Source organism: Cricetulus griseus (genome assembly GCF_003668045.3).
Source record: "Cricetulus griseus strain 17A/GY chromosome 1 unlocalized genomic scaffold, alternate assembly CriGri-PICRH-1.0 chr1_1, whole genome shotgun sequence".
NCBI classification, from domain to species: domain Eukaryota; kingdom Metazoa; phylum Chordata; class Mammalia; order Rodentia; family Cricetidae; genus Cricetulus; species Cricetulus griseus.
This window is the reverse complement of record NW_023276807.1, coordinates 272,047,794-272,066,623: the sequence shown is the minus strand read 5'-3', so window position 1 is coordinate 272,066,623 and position 18,830 is coordinate 272,047,794. Positions and strand designations below refer to the sequence as shown.

At 41.7% G+C, this 18,830-nt stretch overlaps 1 protein-coding gene across 1 annotated transcript in view; it reads right to left on the bottom strand.

Moving 5' to 3' along the window:
• The window catches only part of Tm9sf2 (transmembrane 9 superfamily member 2), a 48,571-nt gene that overhangs the window by 20,223 nt on the left and 9,518 nt on the right, over positions 1-18,830 (bottom strand). The window contains exons 2-6 of the mRNA XM_027388949.2: positions 14,473-14,540; positions 11,907-12,000; positions 5,680-5,807; positions 2,185-2,314; positions 522-646 (exon numbers count right to left, since the gene is read on the bottom strand). Coding sequence (XP_027244750.1) covers positions 522-646; positions 2,185-2,314; positions 5,680-5,807; positions 11,907-12,000; positions 14,473-14,540 — 545 coding nt within the window. The remainder of the gene's footprint in view (positions 1-521; positions 647-2,184; positions 2,315-5,679; positions 5,808-11,906; positions 12,001-14,472; positions 14,541-18,830) is intronic.

Sequence of the window (18,830 nt, the reverse complement as noted above, 5' to 3'; positions counted from 1 at the left end):
GCAAAGGCTGGCATGGAGACTTTAAAATGACAGTGCCAACAGCCACATGGGCCTCAGAGCAGGAAAACCATCTGCCATTGTGCTCTTTCCACTACAAAGGGGACCCTGTGTCAACCACTCGGAAAAGATGTGAAAATTCCTGAAAGAAGAAAACAAAACAAGATGCAGAAAGAAAGCATCTCAATCTCCACTTCCCCAATACAGAGAAATCATAATTACCATTTCTCTGAGCAGCCTGTAAGAACCTCAGGACATCACACTTAGGGAGTTCTCGCTGTGATTAATCTGCACATGTCAGAATTATGACTAAGGAAAAAGCACTTGACCTCCGAGTACTTACCCTGTAGATCTCAGTCTCTCTTACATTTGTTTATGGGGTGAGGGGAGTTGCTGAGGCCAGGCTAGCTTGGAGCTCACCTCAGTCCTCCTGCCTCAGCCTCCCAGAGTTCTAGGATTATAAGTGTGAGCCACCACACCTGGTTGCAATAGTTTTTGTTTTTTTAACCTACTGGTATATTTACCTTTTTGGTTCAAGTTTAGCAGCTACTAATCTTGCTCCCATGGACCCAGTTTCAACAACATGATAATATATTTTGATGTCAACATGATTGAAGATGTAGAAAGTATCTCTTTCATGGAATTCTGACTGTGAAAGAGAACTTACAGTTAAAGACAGAACACTGCCTACAGGAGAATCTAGCACAGGCTTCACCAGTGACAACAGGAACAGACAGACACAGTTCAGATGAAACTTTTACCCTTCCCTATCACAAGCTATAGTTTTAAGCTTGAAGCCCGTACAAGCCAGACCTAAGTGGCGAAGGTAAATGAGGCCTTCTAAGGTTTTAGCTTTACACAAAACTAATACACACCTGCTAAACTAGGTAACCAATGTTCTCTAGTTTTTCACTTACAATAAAATGTTAAAAAAGATTATAAATAAGCAAAACTGTCCACATTTAATGGCACCTCATCTCTAAAAATTTGTAAAATTGTTTAAACAAATGACCTCAGCTACTCAAGTACCCTGGTCAACCTTCATAACAGGATTCATCAAGATAGTGAGATTTATGACAACTTATCAGATCATACCCATTAAGACAGTAAATCAGGCTGAGTATTCGAAAACTTCATACACTCAATATTAGTAGTACCAACATAAAACAGAATTGGTGACTGTTACATACTGATCTTAACAACAATTCTGTATCAGTGTCTCTGCTCTTAGCACTCCATTTTTATCATAGAAGCAGGGCTTTAAAGACAAACAGGTCTTACAAAGAGTGTATTTTCAAGCTTTTACAATATAAATTCACAAACTTACGGAGAAGCCTTCTGACACTCCAGTATCTACGTAAGATTAATGCATTAGACGACGTTCCTTCCTCAGTCCTCCTACTACTACTAGCAATTTTAAATTACTTTTCCTTAATAACACTTTCTCTAAAAAACGGTTTTTGGCTATAGCTTCCTTCAAGTTACATTTTATTGTGTAGGTGTGGTGCATGTGTGGAGGTCAGAGGACAGACAACCTTGGGGTCAGTTACCTCCTTTCTCCATATGGAGCCTGGAAACTGAATGAACTCAGGTCACCATGCACCTTTACCTAATAAGCCAATCTTGCCGGCCCTGAATCTAACTTTTTTTTTTTTGATTAAAAATATATTTTTAAAGATTTATTTTTAGTGGGTGCATGTCTTTAATCCCAGCATTCAGGAGGCAGAGACAGGCAGATGTCTTGAGTATTTTGGTATTATATCTATGTCTTGCGTGCCAGTGCTTTTTGTTGCAGGCCAGGAGAGGTCTCCCAGAACTGGAGTGCTAGGCTTTTGTGACCTACCTGACATGGGTGCTGGGACTCAAACTTAGGTCCTCTGTAAAAGCACTACGTGATCTTACGAGGTAACCATCTCTCCAGCCATAAAATCTAACTTTTAATTGAGTTAGAACAGAGACTGAGCCCTTAACACAGAACTTATCAAAAAAGACTGTAAATGTTGAACTGAATCTAAATTATTTTAATCCTAGAGTTAAATTTGCAGTTTTAATCTGCCTTAAGTTTAAGATCTAAAGACCTCAAGTAAAGACTTGAGACCATCTAGCTACACCCATTCTATGCCTGTAACAGTTCTGTTTAAGAGCAAATTCTCCTTCTAAAAAGCAGTGCAAAGTTACCAGACTTACATTGATAACACAGGCATCTTTTGCATGACCTTTGTCTGTAATGTAACAGCCAATGGGAAATCCAGGGTTACAGAACCTCTGACCATCTTCGACATCATAACACCACGTTACAGGCATATTATCCACAATCCTGTGCAGGTAAGTAAAAGTTGAGTTAGGAGAGAGCTTACATCAATGTAATTTTACAAATGTAAACATTTCTAAATGCCTTTTTTTCTTTGCTTTGTTTTGCTTTTTATTGAGACAGGGTTTCTCTGTGTAGCCCTGGCTGTCCTCGAACTCAGGGATCCACCTGCCTCTGCCTCCCAAGTGCTGAGATTACAGGTCTGCGTGCAACACCATCACCCAGCTTCTAAAGATTCCAATTCAACACTGTTTGATGAACCCTATCATGCACTATGTAAGCACAGATTCTGTAGAGGCTTTGAAACTACAAATGCATATAGGAATCCAGCCTGCTGCAGCTGTGAATTCAATGACATCACCCAGGCACCTGAGCATAGCTTTTACCTTCAGCAGAACGTTGAGCTTGAAACAGGTACAGAGCAATGTGTCTGGTTCCTGAGAGCTTATTAGGCAGACATGAGTGGTGTTTGTTATAGCAACTCAGGTGAAAGGCAAAGAGTACAATGCCGAGATGAAATTTAACTAAAGCATGCAGAAATAAGTGGAAATTACAGTATTCCTGTTAAAACTTATAAAATCCAAGTGATTTATAAAAGAAACATTTCTATAAAGCAAGAGACCCAAATCTTTCAAAGTTTAGAGTGAAAAAACATTAAAAGAATAATGAAGTTCTGTAGCATTGTGAAGCTGCATTATAGTCCAGGCGTGTGGTCCTCTATGCTTAGAACACACTGCAGGACGCAAAATAAAAAATTAGCCAAAACATGCTAGTTGTATTACAGTCATAAGACTACACTCCAGGGCATGTTTTATTTTTTAATTAATGTGTGCCCTAGGAAGTAAAATTATGATTCTATATTCACCCAAGGTGTATGTTAATGACCTAATAAAACATGTCTTGTCATATATAAGTACTACTTAATAGTACTTTGTGTACCGAATTTTAGAATCACCTATACTATTAAGCTGTTTATTATTATACCCAAAAGACTGTAACATAAAATATCAGAAACATAAAACAATGCTATATAAATAATTCAGAGTTTTGTGGAGAACTAAATAATCAGTCAGTTACTTCAGACAGAATGAAGTATAACCAGTGAGTACATACCGGCAACACAGAATGTCTTTATGCTAGCCAACTACAAAGAAAATGCCACATAAAAATTAAGAGTGCCAGTTGCAATAAGGAAGTTGGAGGAATTGGGGTTCTAAAAACAAACTCAGGTTTCACTTATTTGTAATATATTTAATGCCCTCATGTTAATAACTATTTCAGGTATTATAACATACTAAACAGAAAAAAAAACCCTTAGAAATAAATGTAAGAAAAATTTAAAAATATCCCTTGAAATGGCTGCTTTCCTTAGTCAGGAAGCAGTATTTAATTTCTAACATAAAATAATTTAACCCTATTTCCAATTTGCCATGCAAAAGAGCATGAAGAAGAATCCAAGGGTGACTGGTCCCAACTGTCTACCTTTCAGGGCAGAAGCTTCCTCCTCCTACATTCCAGGGCCTCTGTGAGAAACACTGTCACCAATGGAACTTTATTATAAACAACTTACTTTCCCAACAACTCAGTTATAAAAGCTGATGAGACTGGAATAACCAAAACTGTGGCAAAAAGGAATGAACTTGGCAATGAAGTCCTACTGTGTGGTTTAACACAAGCAGATTTATATTAATGAGGATTCTGCAGTTTTGAAAACTGCATTCCATTCTCTTTTGTTGAACTGGTAGGATCTGAGATTAAATGTGCCAAAGCCAGCTTCAAAATCCATTTCTAGACCATAAGCTGCAGTACAGAGGCTCTATACCCTTGAGCCCTCAAAGTACTAAGCCAACTAGTTAAGTATGATTTATTTTTAAAACATCATAAAGGGTGGGGGTGTGGCTTGCTCAGCATGAGTAAGACCCTATACTTGGTCTTCAATAACAGATGTCCTCCCCCTCCTCTCCTCTCCCCTCCACTCCCCTTCCCTGTCCCTCCCATCCATCCATCTCTAAGAAATCTTAGAAGGCAGAGGGACAAAGTGGACAGCACAGCTGAGGGGAGTTCAGGTAACTAGTGTGGGGATCCAAAGCAGGCTCTAGAATGATGATGGAGCTGCTCCAGCTATGGATAAAGTCAGCCCAAAGATCTCAAATCCACTTTAAATGATCCAAGTAAAAATGGAAATGTGCTCAACAAGTAAGAAAACTATATCCCCTAACCTTTCCCTGTAACGAGGGAAATTATGCATATGGTTACAATGTTCTCTAGGGGGTAAAAATCACCATTCACATCATGGAATTCATAAAACTACATGAACAAATGTATAGATATACAAAGGAATCTGTGTCCCTCAGAATTTGAAAGACCTTCAGAAGTACTGGATTCTTGTGGATTCTTATTGTGAATGTAGTTCATTTCATTTTAATCACTGTACCAAACTGCTTTAGGGAGGCCATGATTATTTTCTAAATTATTAAGCAATATATGTTTGCAAAACACCCACAGGTGATATAGAAAACTACTAAATAGCAAGTAAGAACTGTCTATTGCCAGCTGTTTGTTCTGTTGGTCCCTCCTGTTGGGTTGTGCATTGTTTTCAGGACTGCCCTGCCCAGGAGTCCTATGCTCTCTGCGCTTGGCACATAAGAACTGAGCAGACAAGTGGCGAGGGGCTCCAGCCATAGTGCTCCAAGTCTGAACTGGGGTCCAAAGCCCCTCAACTTCCCAGGAGTGCATAAATTTGCAGATTGAGACATCAACACCACATTCAAGCAGTAAAGAAAAGAGAATGCTAGCAACCAGCAACAACTTGGTTTCTATAAAGGAAAAACGTATATACACCACGAATCTACATAGAACACAGGCATGTGTAAGCAAAATTATCTTGAAAGGGTAGATTTGGAGAGCCTTTGAAGTATTTTCTGTTTGAGTAATGGATAACAAGTGTATACCACTTAAAAACAAAATGAAATGCTTTTTTATTTCTACACAAACTGGTAAGAAACTTGTTAATGTTGCATCAACACTAAGTAGATTTGATCTGAATTAAGTTGCTACCTACAGATGTTAAATTTGGTTTTGCTAATGCTCTTTCTCTTGGCCCACTGAATGAAGTAATGGCTTTCTCTTCCCCACAGCATAAACTCACTCCCATGTTAGCCACACATGACCACAGGCAGCAGTGCAGCAGGCCCTGCTGAGTGAAGGCAGCACCTGACACAACCAGGATCTAAGCACGGAGGAACGACAACACTTTAAACTATGCTTTACAACTGCCCTAGCATGGACACAAGGAAGCTAATTTGCTGTATTTTATTCAACCTACAATTTACTTTCTATAGACAAAGAAATAGAACTTTCATCTGTCTCACCAGTGATGCTGATAGTTCAGTAGCATACTTTTTTTCAAGAAGTCTAACTTTTGTTTGTCTTCAGCCTTCTCTGTATGGTATGTTTTCGTGCAAACAAGCTTACAGGTTTCCATCTTATTAAATGTGAACTGTATAAAAAGAAAGCAGAAGTACATTAACAAAAATTACCCAAAAAGATACAGGTTCTTCCTAAGGGAACAGGTAAGTCATGATTTCTTAAGTCATCAATATTGGTGATAAGCATCTAAAATCCACCACAGCTCACTCAATCACACTGAAACTTCAATCTGCTTCTCTATAGAGCCAAGTCTGCAACTTTTCTGATCACAAGTTTTCTTTCATGCTCTGATGACTTAAATTTATTCATCTTCTCCATGTAAGTGAGATCTATTAAAAAAAAAGGAAGGTAGAACAGGTTCCCCATAGACATGGACCCAAGTTTCTGTGCCAGCATCCAAGTGGACAGGCATTAATTAACCGTCCTTAATGTTCAACAGGAGGCTCAGCAGTGACTACAGTGTCATATTTGAACATCTAAAAATCAGAACAGACATGGCCATTTACTCAGCTTTACAGACTGCTCACTTTTAGGATTCTATTTATTAAAAAGGTAATATAAAAATAGAACTTTTTAAAAATCAAATTTAAAAACTAAAGTAACTTTATTCTCCAATTTTGAGCTAGAATTTACTACACACATGCGCACACGCGTACACACACAACAGAACATTTTAATGGTAGGTTCACAATGATTCACTGCGAGCCATTTAAGTATTAATTTAAAAAAATGCTTTCCTGGGCTGGAGGTTGGGGTAGAACACAGTGGCAGAGCAGTGAGCATGAGGCTCTGGTTCAACCTGCAGAACCAAAACCAAAAATCCACAGCTTTGTATTTCCAGAAGGCTATGACATAGCAACTATATAAATAAACCATAATAATTTGTAATGAAAAAATTATGTTTCATTTCTAAATAGCCCACTTGACTTTTTTGTTTGTTTTTTGAAAGAAGGTCTTAATATATTACAGTCTGGTCTCATACTGAAGCTCCTCCTGCCTACCCACGCCTCCCAAATGCTGGGGTCTCTGTAGGTGTGTACTACAACACCTGGCCAGGATTCTGCTACACCAGCAGCCATCCGTTAGCTGATAGTGATGTCTAAGTGTAGCCCACTGCTGCCATCTGTCAGCCAACAGTTTAATTTTCACCTTGTCACCACTTCCATTTAAAACGGTATTTGTACCATCATTTTGAACCTAAGTTCGATTTTAGTAAGTGAAAAGTAGTAACACAGAAGCACTCATAGTACGGAATCGGAGGCACAGAGATCAAACTTAAATAAACAGAGACAGGACAGGCATTGTCTCTGCTACCAGTCATACAACAGTCAATCTCAAGCCTCAACCTAATGGGTGGTCACTGGAGCTAGCAGTCCCAACTTCTGTGTTCAACTGTGAAGGAAAATGAAAAGACCAAAGGAGGTAGGGGCGTGTGCCTGTGCATGTGTGTGCGTGTGTGTGTATGTGTATGTGTGCATGTGTGTGCGTGTGTGTGTGTGTGTGTGTGTATGTGTGCGTGTGCATGTGTGTGCCTGTGTATGTGTGCGTGCGTGTGTGTGTGCGTGTGTATGTGTGCATGCGTGTGTGTGTGTGTATGTGTGCGTGTGCATGTGTGTGCGTGTGTGTGTATGTGTGCGTGTGCATGTGTGTGCCTGTGTATGTGTGCGTGCTTGTGTGTGTGTGCGTGTGTGTATGTGTGCATGTGTGTGTGCGTGCGTGTGTGTATGTGTGCGTGTGTGTGTGTGTGTGTGTGTGTGTGTGTGTGTGTGTGTGTGTGTGTGTGTGTGTGTGTGTGTGTGTGTGGTGTGTGGTGTGTGGTGTGTGGTGTGTGGTGTGTGGTGTGTGGTGTGTGTGTGTGTGCATGTAGCACAAGGAGGCCACAGGCCAATGTCAGACATCCTCTTCTATTGCTCTCCACTTTAGATTTGAAACAGGGTTGTCACTGAACTGGAGCTCAGGAACTCACAGCTGCAGGGTTTCTCCTGTCTCCACACTCCCCCTGGGGATTACAGATACATGCAGGAATGTATCCAGCTTTTACATGGGCGCTGGGTTCTGAACTCAGCCCCTATTAGCCTATTCAGTGCCTATTAGCAAGTTCTTTATCAGCGGGGCCATCTCCCCAGCCTGACGACACTTGATTATACAGCAATAGTGAGCATACCCCTAATGCTCCCCATGTGCTATGCACATTCATATTCATGTTACATTTACCAAGGCTCATGTGTTCCACCCAACAACGCATGAGGCTGACCTTATTACACTTTACAGTTAGGAAAAACCAAGGCATAAAAGACATAAACTAAGAAATGCCAGTCAGGATGTGACCCAAGAGAGTGACCCAATACAAACCACGCTCCTCTCTGTATTTTAAATGGTTGTGGCTGTGGATCTAACGCATCTTTATTTCTGTGTGCAGGTCTATAGCCCACGAGTGTACACAGTGCTCACAGAGGCCAGATAAGGGTGTTGAGTCCTCTGGGAATGGAGTGACAGATGGCTGTGAGGTGCCATGTGGGTGCTGGGAATCCAACCAGGTCCCCAGGAGGCACAGCCAGTGCTGAGCTTTCTTTTTAAGTTTTAATAAGAATGTAACATGTTATCAGCTGTCAAGGAAACCAATCCCCTTTATGACATGCAAGCCCAATTTTGTTCCATTTTTACTTATTTTAGTGTGTGTGTTGTATGTGCATGCAGAGGGGAGGGCCCATGTGCATGTATGTGGTGGCCAGGAGCTGTCTTGCTCAATCACTCCTCATATCATAAAATATACAACTTTAATTCTTATTTTTGTGTGTGCTCCTGTGCAGTAAATATATGCGGGTACTCACAGTAGCCAGAAGAGGGCATGAGAAGCCTTAAACTGTTCATGTCCCAATTTCACTCTTCTGCTCACCCCATTTCTCTTTTTTCTACCGCAGGAAATGAAAACTCCAGTCTGTATCCTCTTCCTTAGCTAATTCTCTTGTGTAACACGATAAATAAACGATGCAGAGAAAGATATTGGGGTTCAAACTTAAAGCTGAAGATCAGAAAAGCAAAGCAAAGCAGCCAGCCACTAGCTCTCACTCTTCCTCAGAATGAGAGGTGATGCCAGCTCCACCAAACCTCAGACTGCTGCCTCTCCTCAGCGTGGCTGGAGAATCCTGAGACTTCAATGTCTTCCTATCTTCAATGTGGCTAGAGAATGAATGCCAGCTCTGATACCCTGCTTCTGTCCTAGACACCTCCCTAAAGCTGGGATCAAAGGTGTGTGATCCCAGGTGCTGGGATCAAAGGCCTGAGCTCTGTTATCACCACACTCTTGGCTCCACTTTTTTTTTTTTGTAAATGTTTTTATTTTATGTGTATCTTTGCCTACATGTAGTGCACCACATGCACACAATGCCCACAGAGGCCAGCCGAGGAGGTGTCAGATTCCTGAAACTGGAGCTACAGTTCTGAACTGCTATGTGGGTGGTGGGAAATGAACCAGAGTGGTCTTAACCACTGACCCATGGCTCCAAGACCTCTTGGCTCCACTTTCAAAAAAACAGGCTGAGCCTAAGAGTTTGATGACTCCACAGTCCCCTCCCTCCTAGAGGCCCCTAAGGTCTAAAGTCCCACCTGGATGGCTATAAAATCGCCTACCTGATCTCTCAGCTTTTCTCCTCACACTCCTAGTCTGTTCTCAACTTACCCCATAGTGAGTAACTGGTAAGACCCAAGCTGATGCAAAAATCGCCAATTTTCAGATGTAAAGGGCCCAAAGTTTTCGTCCCTATCGTTTCTGATGGTGTCAAGGGTTGAACCCAGGGTGGCAAGCATGCTAGCAAGTGTTTTACGACTGAACTATTTCCTTGTGTAACACAGCCCCGTTACTCTTTTGCCCTCATCTCTCACTAGTCTCTGTATCACTCACTTGCTCAAGCTGTACTGGCTTATCTGTGTACCTTGAACATTCCAGGTAAGTTCACACCTGGGGACTGGCATTTGCTGTCTGCCTCTTAACATACCTCCCCCAGGCACTCCTGTGGCTTACTCCCTTACCTAATTTTAAGGTCTTTTATTCAAATGTCACCTTCTCAGCGAGACTTTTTAAATTTACATTTTTTAATGTCACATCTGGGTAAGCCTATTTAAAATTGCAAATTCTCTGTCCACATTCTGCTTTCTTTTTAGGAGTTCTTTCCAAGTAACTGACACACTATACCCTTTAGTTCTCCAGTCTCCTTGCCGTCAATACACAAGATCCAGAGATTTATTTTGTCTTCTCCATCTGTCCTAGTACCCGGGGTACACAAAGAGAAGCTAACCAACAAATGCTTATCCTAGAAAACAAATGAAGGTGAATGGGGTTTTATAATCCTACATTTGCTATATTTTTCCTGATCTAAACAGATGTCACAGGAAAACAGAGGCAAAACAGGTGACAGATATGCAATCTCCTTTGGTTATCACCTTTGCTTTCAATGCAGATTTAAACAGGGTAAAAATATCTGAAAATACAGTACAGAAGAATCAAAATGAAATGAAAATATATTGCTTAGCTGGGTGGTAACAGCACATGTCTTTAATCCCAGCACGCAGGAGGCAGAGGAAAGTGAACCTGAGTTCGAGGCCAGCCTGGTCTACAAAGCAAGTTCCACAACAGCCAGGACTACATAGAGAAACTCTGTATCAAAAAATGAGAGGGAGGGAGGGAGTATGGGGGAGGGAAGGAGAGACAGAGACAGAAGAGAGAGAGTGTGTGTGTGTGTGTGTGTGTGTGTGTGTGTGTGTGTGTGTGTGTGTGTGTGTGTGTGTGTAGATCTCAATACATTGATGGCTGGTTGGGAAAGAAAAATTTCCTCTCCTAACACCATGTTTTATCTCTTTAAACTTGGGATTGAAGAATTTACCATTTTTTGGTTTGGGGACAGGACCTTGCTATGTGGCTTAGGATAACCTGGAACTGCCCTTAGTACCCATACAGGCACAAATGCCACACTGCCTTGCCTAACACAGACCTTGATCCTAAAGTTTCTGTACAACATGAGAAATATTAGGTGTGTATCTCTCTTCATTTTAGTATCCTTCTGTTGCACTTTTTCCTCAACCCCTGGGACAAGGGATCAAATCTGAACAGTCCCAGCACCCAGGAGTCTCACTTACATTTAGAATGTGGAAAGTGAGATCCTACTAGAGGCAGGCCCTGGCTTTCCCTGGCTTTCCCAGTTTACTGTTGTGCCAAACGCTGTGTGTTCCTGGTGGGAGATTCCTGCACCCTCATGTCACAGCAGTTACTAACTCTTCTTTCCTACTCTCTCTCCCTCTCCCACCCTGTGTGTCTCCTTCTCCCTCTCTTTCCTTCCTTCCTTCCTCAAAAGCCCCCCCCCCCTTCTAGTTTTTCAAGATATGGTTTCTCTGTGTAGCTCTTGTAGAACAGGCTGGCCTCGAACTCACAGAGATCCCCCTGCCTCTGCCTCCTGAGTGCTGGGATTAAAGGCGTGCGCCACCACCTCCTGGCTACTCTTCTTGTTTTTGAGACAAGATGGCCTCTGAGGACACTCAATCTTCCTGCCTCCAATCCTGAGCGATGCATTACAGGCTGTACCACCATGCTTAGTTTTGTGCTGCTGAGGACAGACCCCAGGCCGTTGTACATGGTAAATCACTTCACCAAATCCCTCAAAAATACTTTAATTGATTCAAACACAAAGATAAGCTAAACAAACCAAGACCAAAATTTAAATTAAATTAAAAAAAATCTCCTCAAAATACCAGTAGAGAAGGCTTGGCAATGTCACACTTGGGAACAGGGGAAATCTACAGACACTGTTCAGAAACAAACAAAAAAGTAGCATAGACAACCAACCTTTTCATGACTAGAAAAGGAATGCTTCGAGGTGAACAGACGTCTCTACACTGTGTGTCACACAAGCTGTGTGACAGCTCAGTAAGAAAGACTATCAATGACACTCGACCATGGCTTCTGGAAGTTACTACTGGGACTGGAGAGATAGCTCAGTGGTTAAGGGCACTCGCTGCTCTTCCAGAGGATCCAGTTTTAACTCCCAGCACCCAGGCAGCTCAGAACCACAAGTAACTCCAGTTCCAAGCTATCCCTTTGGGTATCAGGCACATAAGTGATACACACTTTTGGGCTAAACACCCATACATATAAAGTAAGCTTAAACTAAATACAAACCTTATATGGTGAGGGTTCAATTCTCTCCCCGAATAATACCTGACCAAGATTTTCAGATGGGCGTTTTCCTTCTGGTGCTTGGCAAAAATCAAACCTGAGGGAAGAACATGAACATGGTGAGGTAAGAACCACTGGACAGTCTCGAGAGATCCCTTATTTTAACAGTTCCTTCAATGAGGAGTGCCCAAGATCACAGACCAGAACCAGACACTTTCTCTATTATATAATCTAAGGATTTAAAGAATTTACACACTATAGCTTATTCTTGAAGTTTAATTATAGTAGTCTATTTTGAGCAAAAGTCAGCGTGTATTTGACTCGCACCTTTCTCAACGGTGTTCTCCCATCTTTCACGTTGCCAGGCAGTCATTTTAGCCTTTAGTAACTTGTGGGGATGCTGTGCAGCCCAACTCTTGCCAGTTACTTATTTATAAGCATTTCATTAGCACATTTTAAAAGTGGCTGTGTTGTGGGTCAGTGCTCTCTGTCACTGTCACAGGGGCTTAGCTGATAATAATGAGGTTGTCAGGCTTGTGCATCACACTTTGCCCAGTGTTTGATGTGCTATGCAATCATTTCAGTACTGTGATGATGGGGCAAGTCCTGTGTATATGGTTGTCTTATTGGTTGATGAATAAAGTACTGTTGGCCAGTAGGGAAGCAAGTTAGGAGGGACAAAGAGTCGAGGAGGATTCTGGGAAATGTAGTAAAGAGAAGTCTCATGATCCAGGCAGGAAGTGACATAGCAGGCAGACTCAGAATATAAGCAGGGACAAGCAGGAAATCGCTCTCTTCCTCCCCCATGTGAGCAGGACAAGAGAGGATGCATGCAGCCAGTGTGTTACTTGGGACCTTAACATGGCAGCGGGCAGAACTCGGGCGGCTGGCAGAAAGACTTATCCTTACACTGTATTGTTAGAGTTCCTAGATTCCGTTGCTCAAGCTAGAGAACACACTGGCTGCTCTTCCACAGGACTGGGGTTCAATTCCCAGCACTCACATGGCAGCTCAGACCTGCCTGTAACTCCAGTTCCAGGGGACCTGACACCCTCATATAGGCATACATGCAGGCAAAACACCAGTGCATATAAAATAAAGAATATTTTTTTCTTCATGGCCCAAAGAGTTCTAAAGGACAGTTTTTGCTATACAGAAAAGCATATAAAAAGGTATTACCCCGTAGAAATCTCTCTAAGTATATGTAAGAAAGGAGGGCAGAAGCCCTGAGCTGACCTTACAGGGGCTTCCGTGACCTCTGTGCCTTTTCTAGTGTCTGTCAATGAGCCACCATGTCTACTTGACTCTTCCTTGGTTCCAGTGAGCAAAGCTTCGTGTGGGGGCAGCAAAGACCAATGTTGTGTCACTTGAAGTTCACCTTCCTCTTAGGAATCTTACTATCCTGTCACCATCATGGAACGAGTCTCACCTACTCCCGCACTATTCACAGTGAACACAGAAAGCCCTACGGTTTTCTGTGGCAAAACTGAAATCGGGCTGCCACACTGAAGCAGAGTGTCACTAAAGCTGACTTGTAATACATGGAAATTATAGGAGAGAATCACAAGGTGACTGAGTATTCTTGTTCACCATTCTGAGTTCTCCCAGCCACCACAGCTGGGTGAGGTAAGTATAAATCGGTACATCTTGTGGAAATGTCATCCTACGGGAAGATTTGAATTAATTAGCTACAACAAGCTAGACGGTGGTGGTGCACACCTTTAATCCCAGCACTCAGGAGGCAGAGGCAGGCGGATCTCTGTGAGTTCAAGACCAGCCGGGTCTGCAAAGTGAGCTCCTAAGACAGCCAGGGATGTTACACAGAGAAACCTGTCTTGAAAGAACAAACAAACAAACAAAACACAAAACAAGAGAGAGGCTGGAGAGATGGCTCAGCTCTTTCTCAGGAAAGACCTGGTTCAAGTCCCAGCACCCACATGGTGCTCACACCCATCTCTGTTCCCAGACCAGAGGATCTGATGCCTTATTCTGCCCCAAACCAGGCATGTGTGTGGTGCAAAACATACACATAAATAAAAATAAAGAACAATATTACATCTTTTTAGACTCACATAAAAAAGGAAAATCATTTATGCATCTGTTATGCTGCAGAGCAACACAGAAAGAACAGCCCATTTTTTTTCAAGCAGAATTTCTGTCTGTGTGTGCAGGCGCCCAAAGGGGACAAATGGAGTCCTAGGCAGTTGTGAGCCACCATGTGGGTGCAGGAAACTGAGCTGGGAGAGCAGCACATGCTCTGAACTACTAAGTCATCTCTTCAGCCACAGAACAGCATGTTTTATCTCAAAGTGTTTTTGAGCTGGGTATGACAGTGTATTCTTACAACCCCAACACTTGAGAGGCTGAGATGGTAGATATGCCAAGAGTTTGAAGTCGGCCAGGGCTACAGAGTGAGAGACTCTGTCTCTTCCACCTCTACCCAAATCTTCAGGCCCTATGCATTTAGGAAATGAAAACAAATTTATTTCTGTAGAGAAATTAAGTTATGCACACAAAAATTCTGATGCACCACAAAAAAGTTTATACAAAAACCAGGTTGGAAACTTACGCTGTATATTCATAAGGAAGAACAGATTCCACGGAGTCAAGCCGGTTAACGAACAGCTCTATCTCAGCCTGAAATGAGTAAGCATGGGATTAGAACATGAACTCTGAAGACAGACACAGGTCATGCTTCACAAGATGCTACATGCTCCAACTATGAAGCCATTCTCTCATAAATATTCAATTAATGAATTGTATGTATTTATAACATAGCTATATAACTTTTACAGATGTAGGTGTCTCCAATATTTCTAATGCTTCTTAAATTCTAAATTTTCCAAAATAAGGTATTTTTTTTTTCTTCTAAGACAGGGTTTCTCTATGTTCTCTGGCTGTCCTGGAACTCACTCTGTAGACCAAGCTGGCCTTGAACTCACAGAGATCCACTTGCCTCTGACTCCTGAGTGCTGGGATTAAGGGCATGTACCACCAATGCCCAGCTAAATAAGGTATTTTGAAAAGCATTTATCTCATTATTTTTAAAAGCTTGATTTCCAAATTCGGCACTTCATTCTACAGCACTGAGAGCAGTTTCTATTTTTAGGGGATGGAGAGATGGTTAAGAAGGTGTGCTGCTCTTGCAGAGGACCAGAGTTCAGTACCCAGCACCCCTACCAGTTCAGCTCACAGCCGTATCTCCAGCTCTAGAGAACTGGATGCCCTCTTCTAGCCTCTCAGAGTGCACACACACACACACACACACACACACAGAGGCACGCACATAATCCTAAATAAAAAAATACATCTCTTATAAAGTAGTGCACACTTTTAATCCTAGCACTTGGAGGGAGAGGCAGGTGGATCTCTGTGAGTTCCAGGACAGCCAGAGCTACAGAGAAACCGTCTCAAAAAAAAAAAAAAAAAAAAAAAAAATCAGCAATTTCTCCTTTAGAACACACTGCAACCAAGAAATGCTGCCACAGTGGTTGGGTTGTCTCAATCATCAAGTACACTGTGAATATAATCCCATGCATATATATATGTGTACTCTTAGCCAGTCAGGAGATGACCACATGGTCTAACGCTGGAGGACAGTTGTGATCAATCTGAGAATGGCACACTACAGTTAGCAACAGTGAAGCAGTGTACAAGAACCACATCAAATTCAACACAGAGGAGAGGGAGAAACACCAACTTAACTTTTTAGGAAACATGGACTGAGAGGCATCTTCCTACTAAAGCTTTCAAAACCTTTCCTAGACACAGGTGAAGCTTCCCAGGAAGCCATCTGTGCACTCAAATATTTTTGGTGCTAAACAAAAATTAAGAGATAGTTAGGACAAGTACCTTCGTTAAGACTGCTGTGGCTACCTCAAGATGAGAGCAAGAGGCTGCCAAGAATGGCATAAAGCCACACTACCATTCTGATTTCACCAGTGCTCAATACTTGCTAACACCCCCACTCGCCAAAAAAGCAAAACAAGACATGCAATGTGCAATTTGCAGGCCAACAAGGCCGACAAGACAACTCAGCAGGTAAACCTGCTCTCTGTGTTAGCCTGGCACCTCAGTTCAGTATCCCATCAACTTCTGAGAATTGTCCCTGAATTCTATACCTTTGCCTCTCCCCCACTAATAAGAAGAAAAACTTGAAATTAAACTAACAGTTAAGTACACTGTCACTAGGGGAACAGTAAAACAGAGCAGATCCAAGAATAGATTGTAAGCCAGACTGCCTGGGTTCCAAACTCTGTGCAATTGCCTATAAACTGTGCAATTTAGGTCAAATTATTTAACATGCCAATGGTGGTAATATTTATCTTTTAGGGCTATGTTAGATTACTTGTTGCCATTTACAAAGTATTCTAAACAGTGACTAACACAATGCTAACACAGAAAAAAAGATTGATACCACAAATGGGTAGAGTCTAATAAAATTACTGTGTTCACCTGTTAAAGTCCTAAACATATTAGCCTTTGTAAATATAGTCTCACAGGCAAACTCTATACTTTTACTTAAGAAATAGCAACTCAACAGCCACAATGGCTCCACCCTCCATGAGTCTCTTTGCATAAAAATATACCACTGGTCAATTTGATGAGACATGACATTTCAGTATCACAGAATGTTTTGAGTAATTAAAGATAAATACATTCAACCGTTGTGAAGGCAAAACTTCTAGCTGATGGTTTACTTGATCAAAAGAATTTTCACTAACATTGTTAGGAATACATACTGAACTCAAATTCTTAAGGTCCAATAATGAAAGTTCTCTAAAAATCTAATTCAGTTTCATCTGCAGATTTCTCCCAAGGAATGAGTTACTATAATCTATATGACTTTCTAGGTCTTCAGTTTCAAGATCCACAGACCTACGTTGCTATCACATAGAGCTATCATTAGGAACAGCCTTTCTCAACCTTGTCTTGGGAAACTGGGCTGTCAAGGCTTACACCCTAACCCTGACCACCGCTGGGTGTCTAGGCAGGTTCTTTTCTCCTGTGTCTAAGGGCTGACTGCTGTGCAGCAGTGTCCAATACAACTGGAATGGTGCAACGCTCGTCATCTGCACTGCTGGATTCGGCAGCCCTGGGCCACTTGAGGCTATTGGCCACTTAGAATGTGGTTGGTCACTGTAGCTGAACAAACTGAATTCTTAACTTTATTTAATGCTAGTTAAATGTAAATGGTCACAGGAGGCCAATGGCTTCTGAATTGGACAGAAAAGTAACAGACTATCAAGCTGCTTGGTGCCATTTATATAAACAATCTCTTTGTACTCTTAACGTTTCTATTCCAGTCACTATAGCCTTTCTGTTCCAGAAAAAACAACGCTCATTTCATTAGCTGATCCCAGGGGTTGCAAACTTTCCCTATAAAGAGAGAGTAAACAGTTTAGATCCTGGAGCACCCACTGGCTCTGTGAAGTAAAAGCAGCCTAGACAACTGATAGCTTCAGACACACCCATGGCCCAGTAAGCTGAATGGGCTTTAAGAAAAATCAGATGTTCATGTAATTGTCAATCATTACTAAGTAACAGTCTTCTGTCCTCTCCACCACCTAAAAGTGTAACAGCAATCTGTAGCTTGAGAGCCTTCCGAGACCAGGCAGTGAGCTAGGTTAGACTCCTAGTTTACCTGTGAGCCTCACTTTTAGACACTGCTAAACGTTCTTTAAGTTCCTGCACCACCATATCCAACTCTATTCCTATCTTCTCATCTCTGGGGTCATAACCCTTGAAAACTGAAAGGTTGCAATGTTTTCAATTACCTGTCTTTATCATGCCAGCTGGTGTTCTCGGGACTCTGCTACACTCATACAACCCTTTTAGCAGATATGTCGTCATCAAGCACAGCTATAGCAAAATTCAAGGTTCAAACACCAGTATGTCCTAGAATTATAGAATGCCAAGGTCCCTAAATATAAATTCTCCAAAGATACGCACCTCTCTCCTCTGTGGTATACCCAAAGCTACCTGTTCATCCTCAAGTATACGTTGCTTCTTTTCAAATAATCTTCCTAAACTTGTCCAAGACCAAATTAATTTACTTTATTTAGTCCACATAAACTTAATGGGCTCAGTTTTGCTCTCTCATATAACTTGTTTCTGGAACCGGGTCCCGTGTAACCCAGACTGGACCTAACCTGTTTGTACAGCCAAAGATGACCTCAAACTCCAGATCTTCCTGCTCCCCTCCCAAATGCTGGGATTATGTACGTAGAACATCATGCCAGGCCTCCCATGTAACTTTAAGAATCCTTTAGAAATTGTAGCCCTATTAGCATCACATTTACTATAGATCTAGTACTACCAATTTTATTGGCATTTTAATTACAGATCTAATACTGCCAATAAGTTAAAACATTTCATGTGTTCTCTCTGCTACATTTAATACTGTAATTAGCTTCAGGTGCCAGTCCTGAGGTCTACAGAAAAAATTCCCACCATCCTACAGCTACCCACTCTCTTAAGCTAGCCCACACCTGTCTTTAAATTCCAATTTACAATAGCCTTAGAAATCAAGTTTATTTGCTCCTTCTTCCAAAGCTGTATCTTTTTTTTCTTAGTTAGGGTTTCACTATGGAGTCAAAGCTGACCAGGAACTCGTGATCCTCCTGCCTCTACCTCCAAAGTACTGGGATCACAGTCAAGTGCCATACCCCTGGCTCAGAGTAACATTCACGAACTCTGTAACAGCCAGGAAAGCCTCTCTTCTTGAAACCACGCTAGCCTTCTGTTTCCACAATTTAGTGTCAGTTAATCCAATGTTTCCACCTCACTGCGCTTACTTGCTCACTGAGCTTCACACCAGTTCTTGTCCCCACTCGCAAAAGTTATGTGTATCTTACTAGTTTTTGCTAAGCTTGCACTTGGCATTTTATCTAGTATCAAACCCCCCTTTACATTTACCTTCTCTGT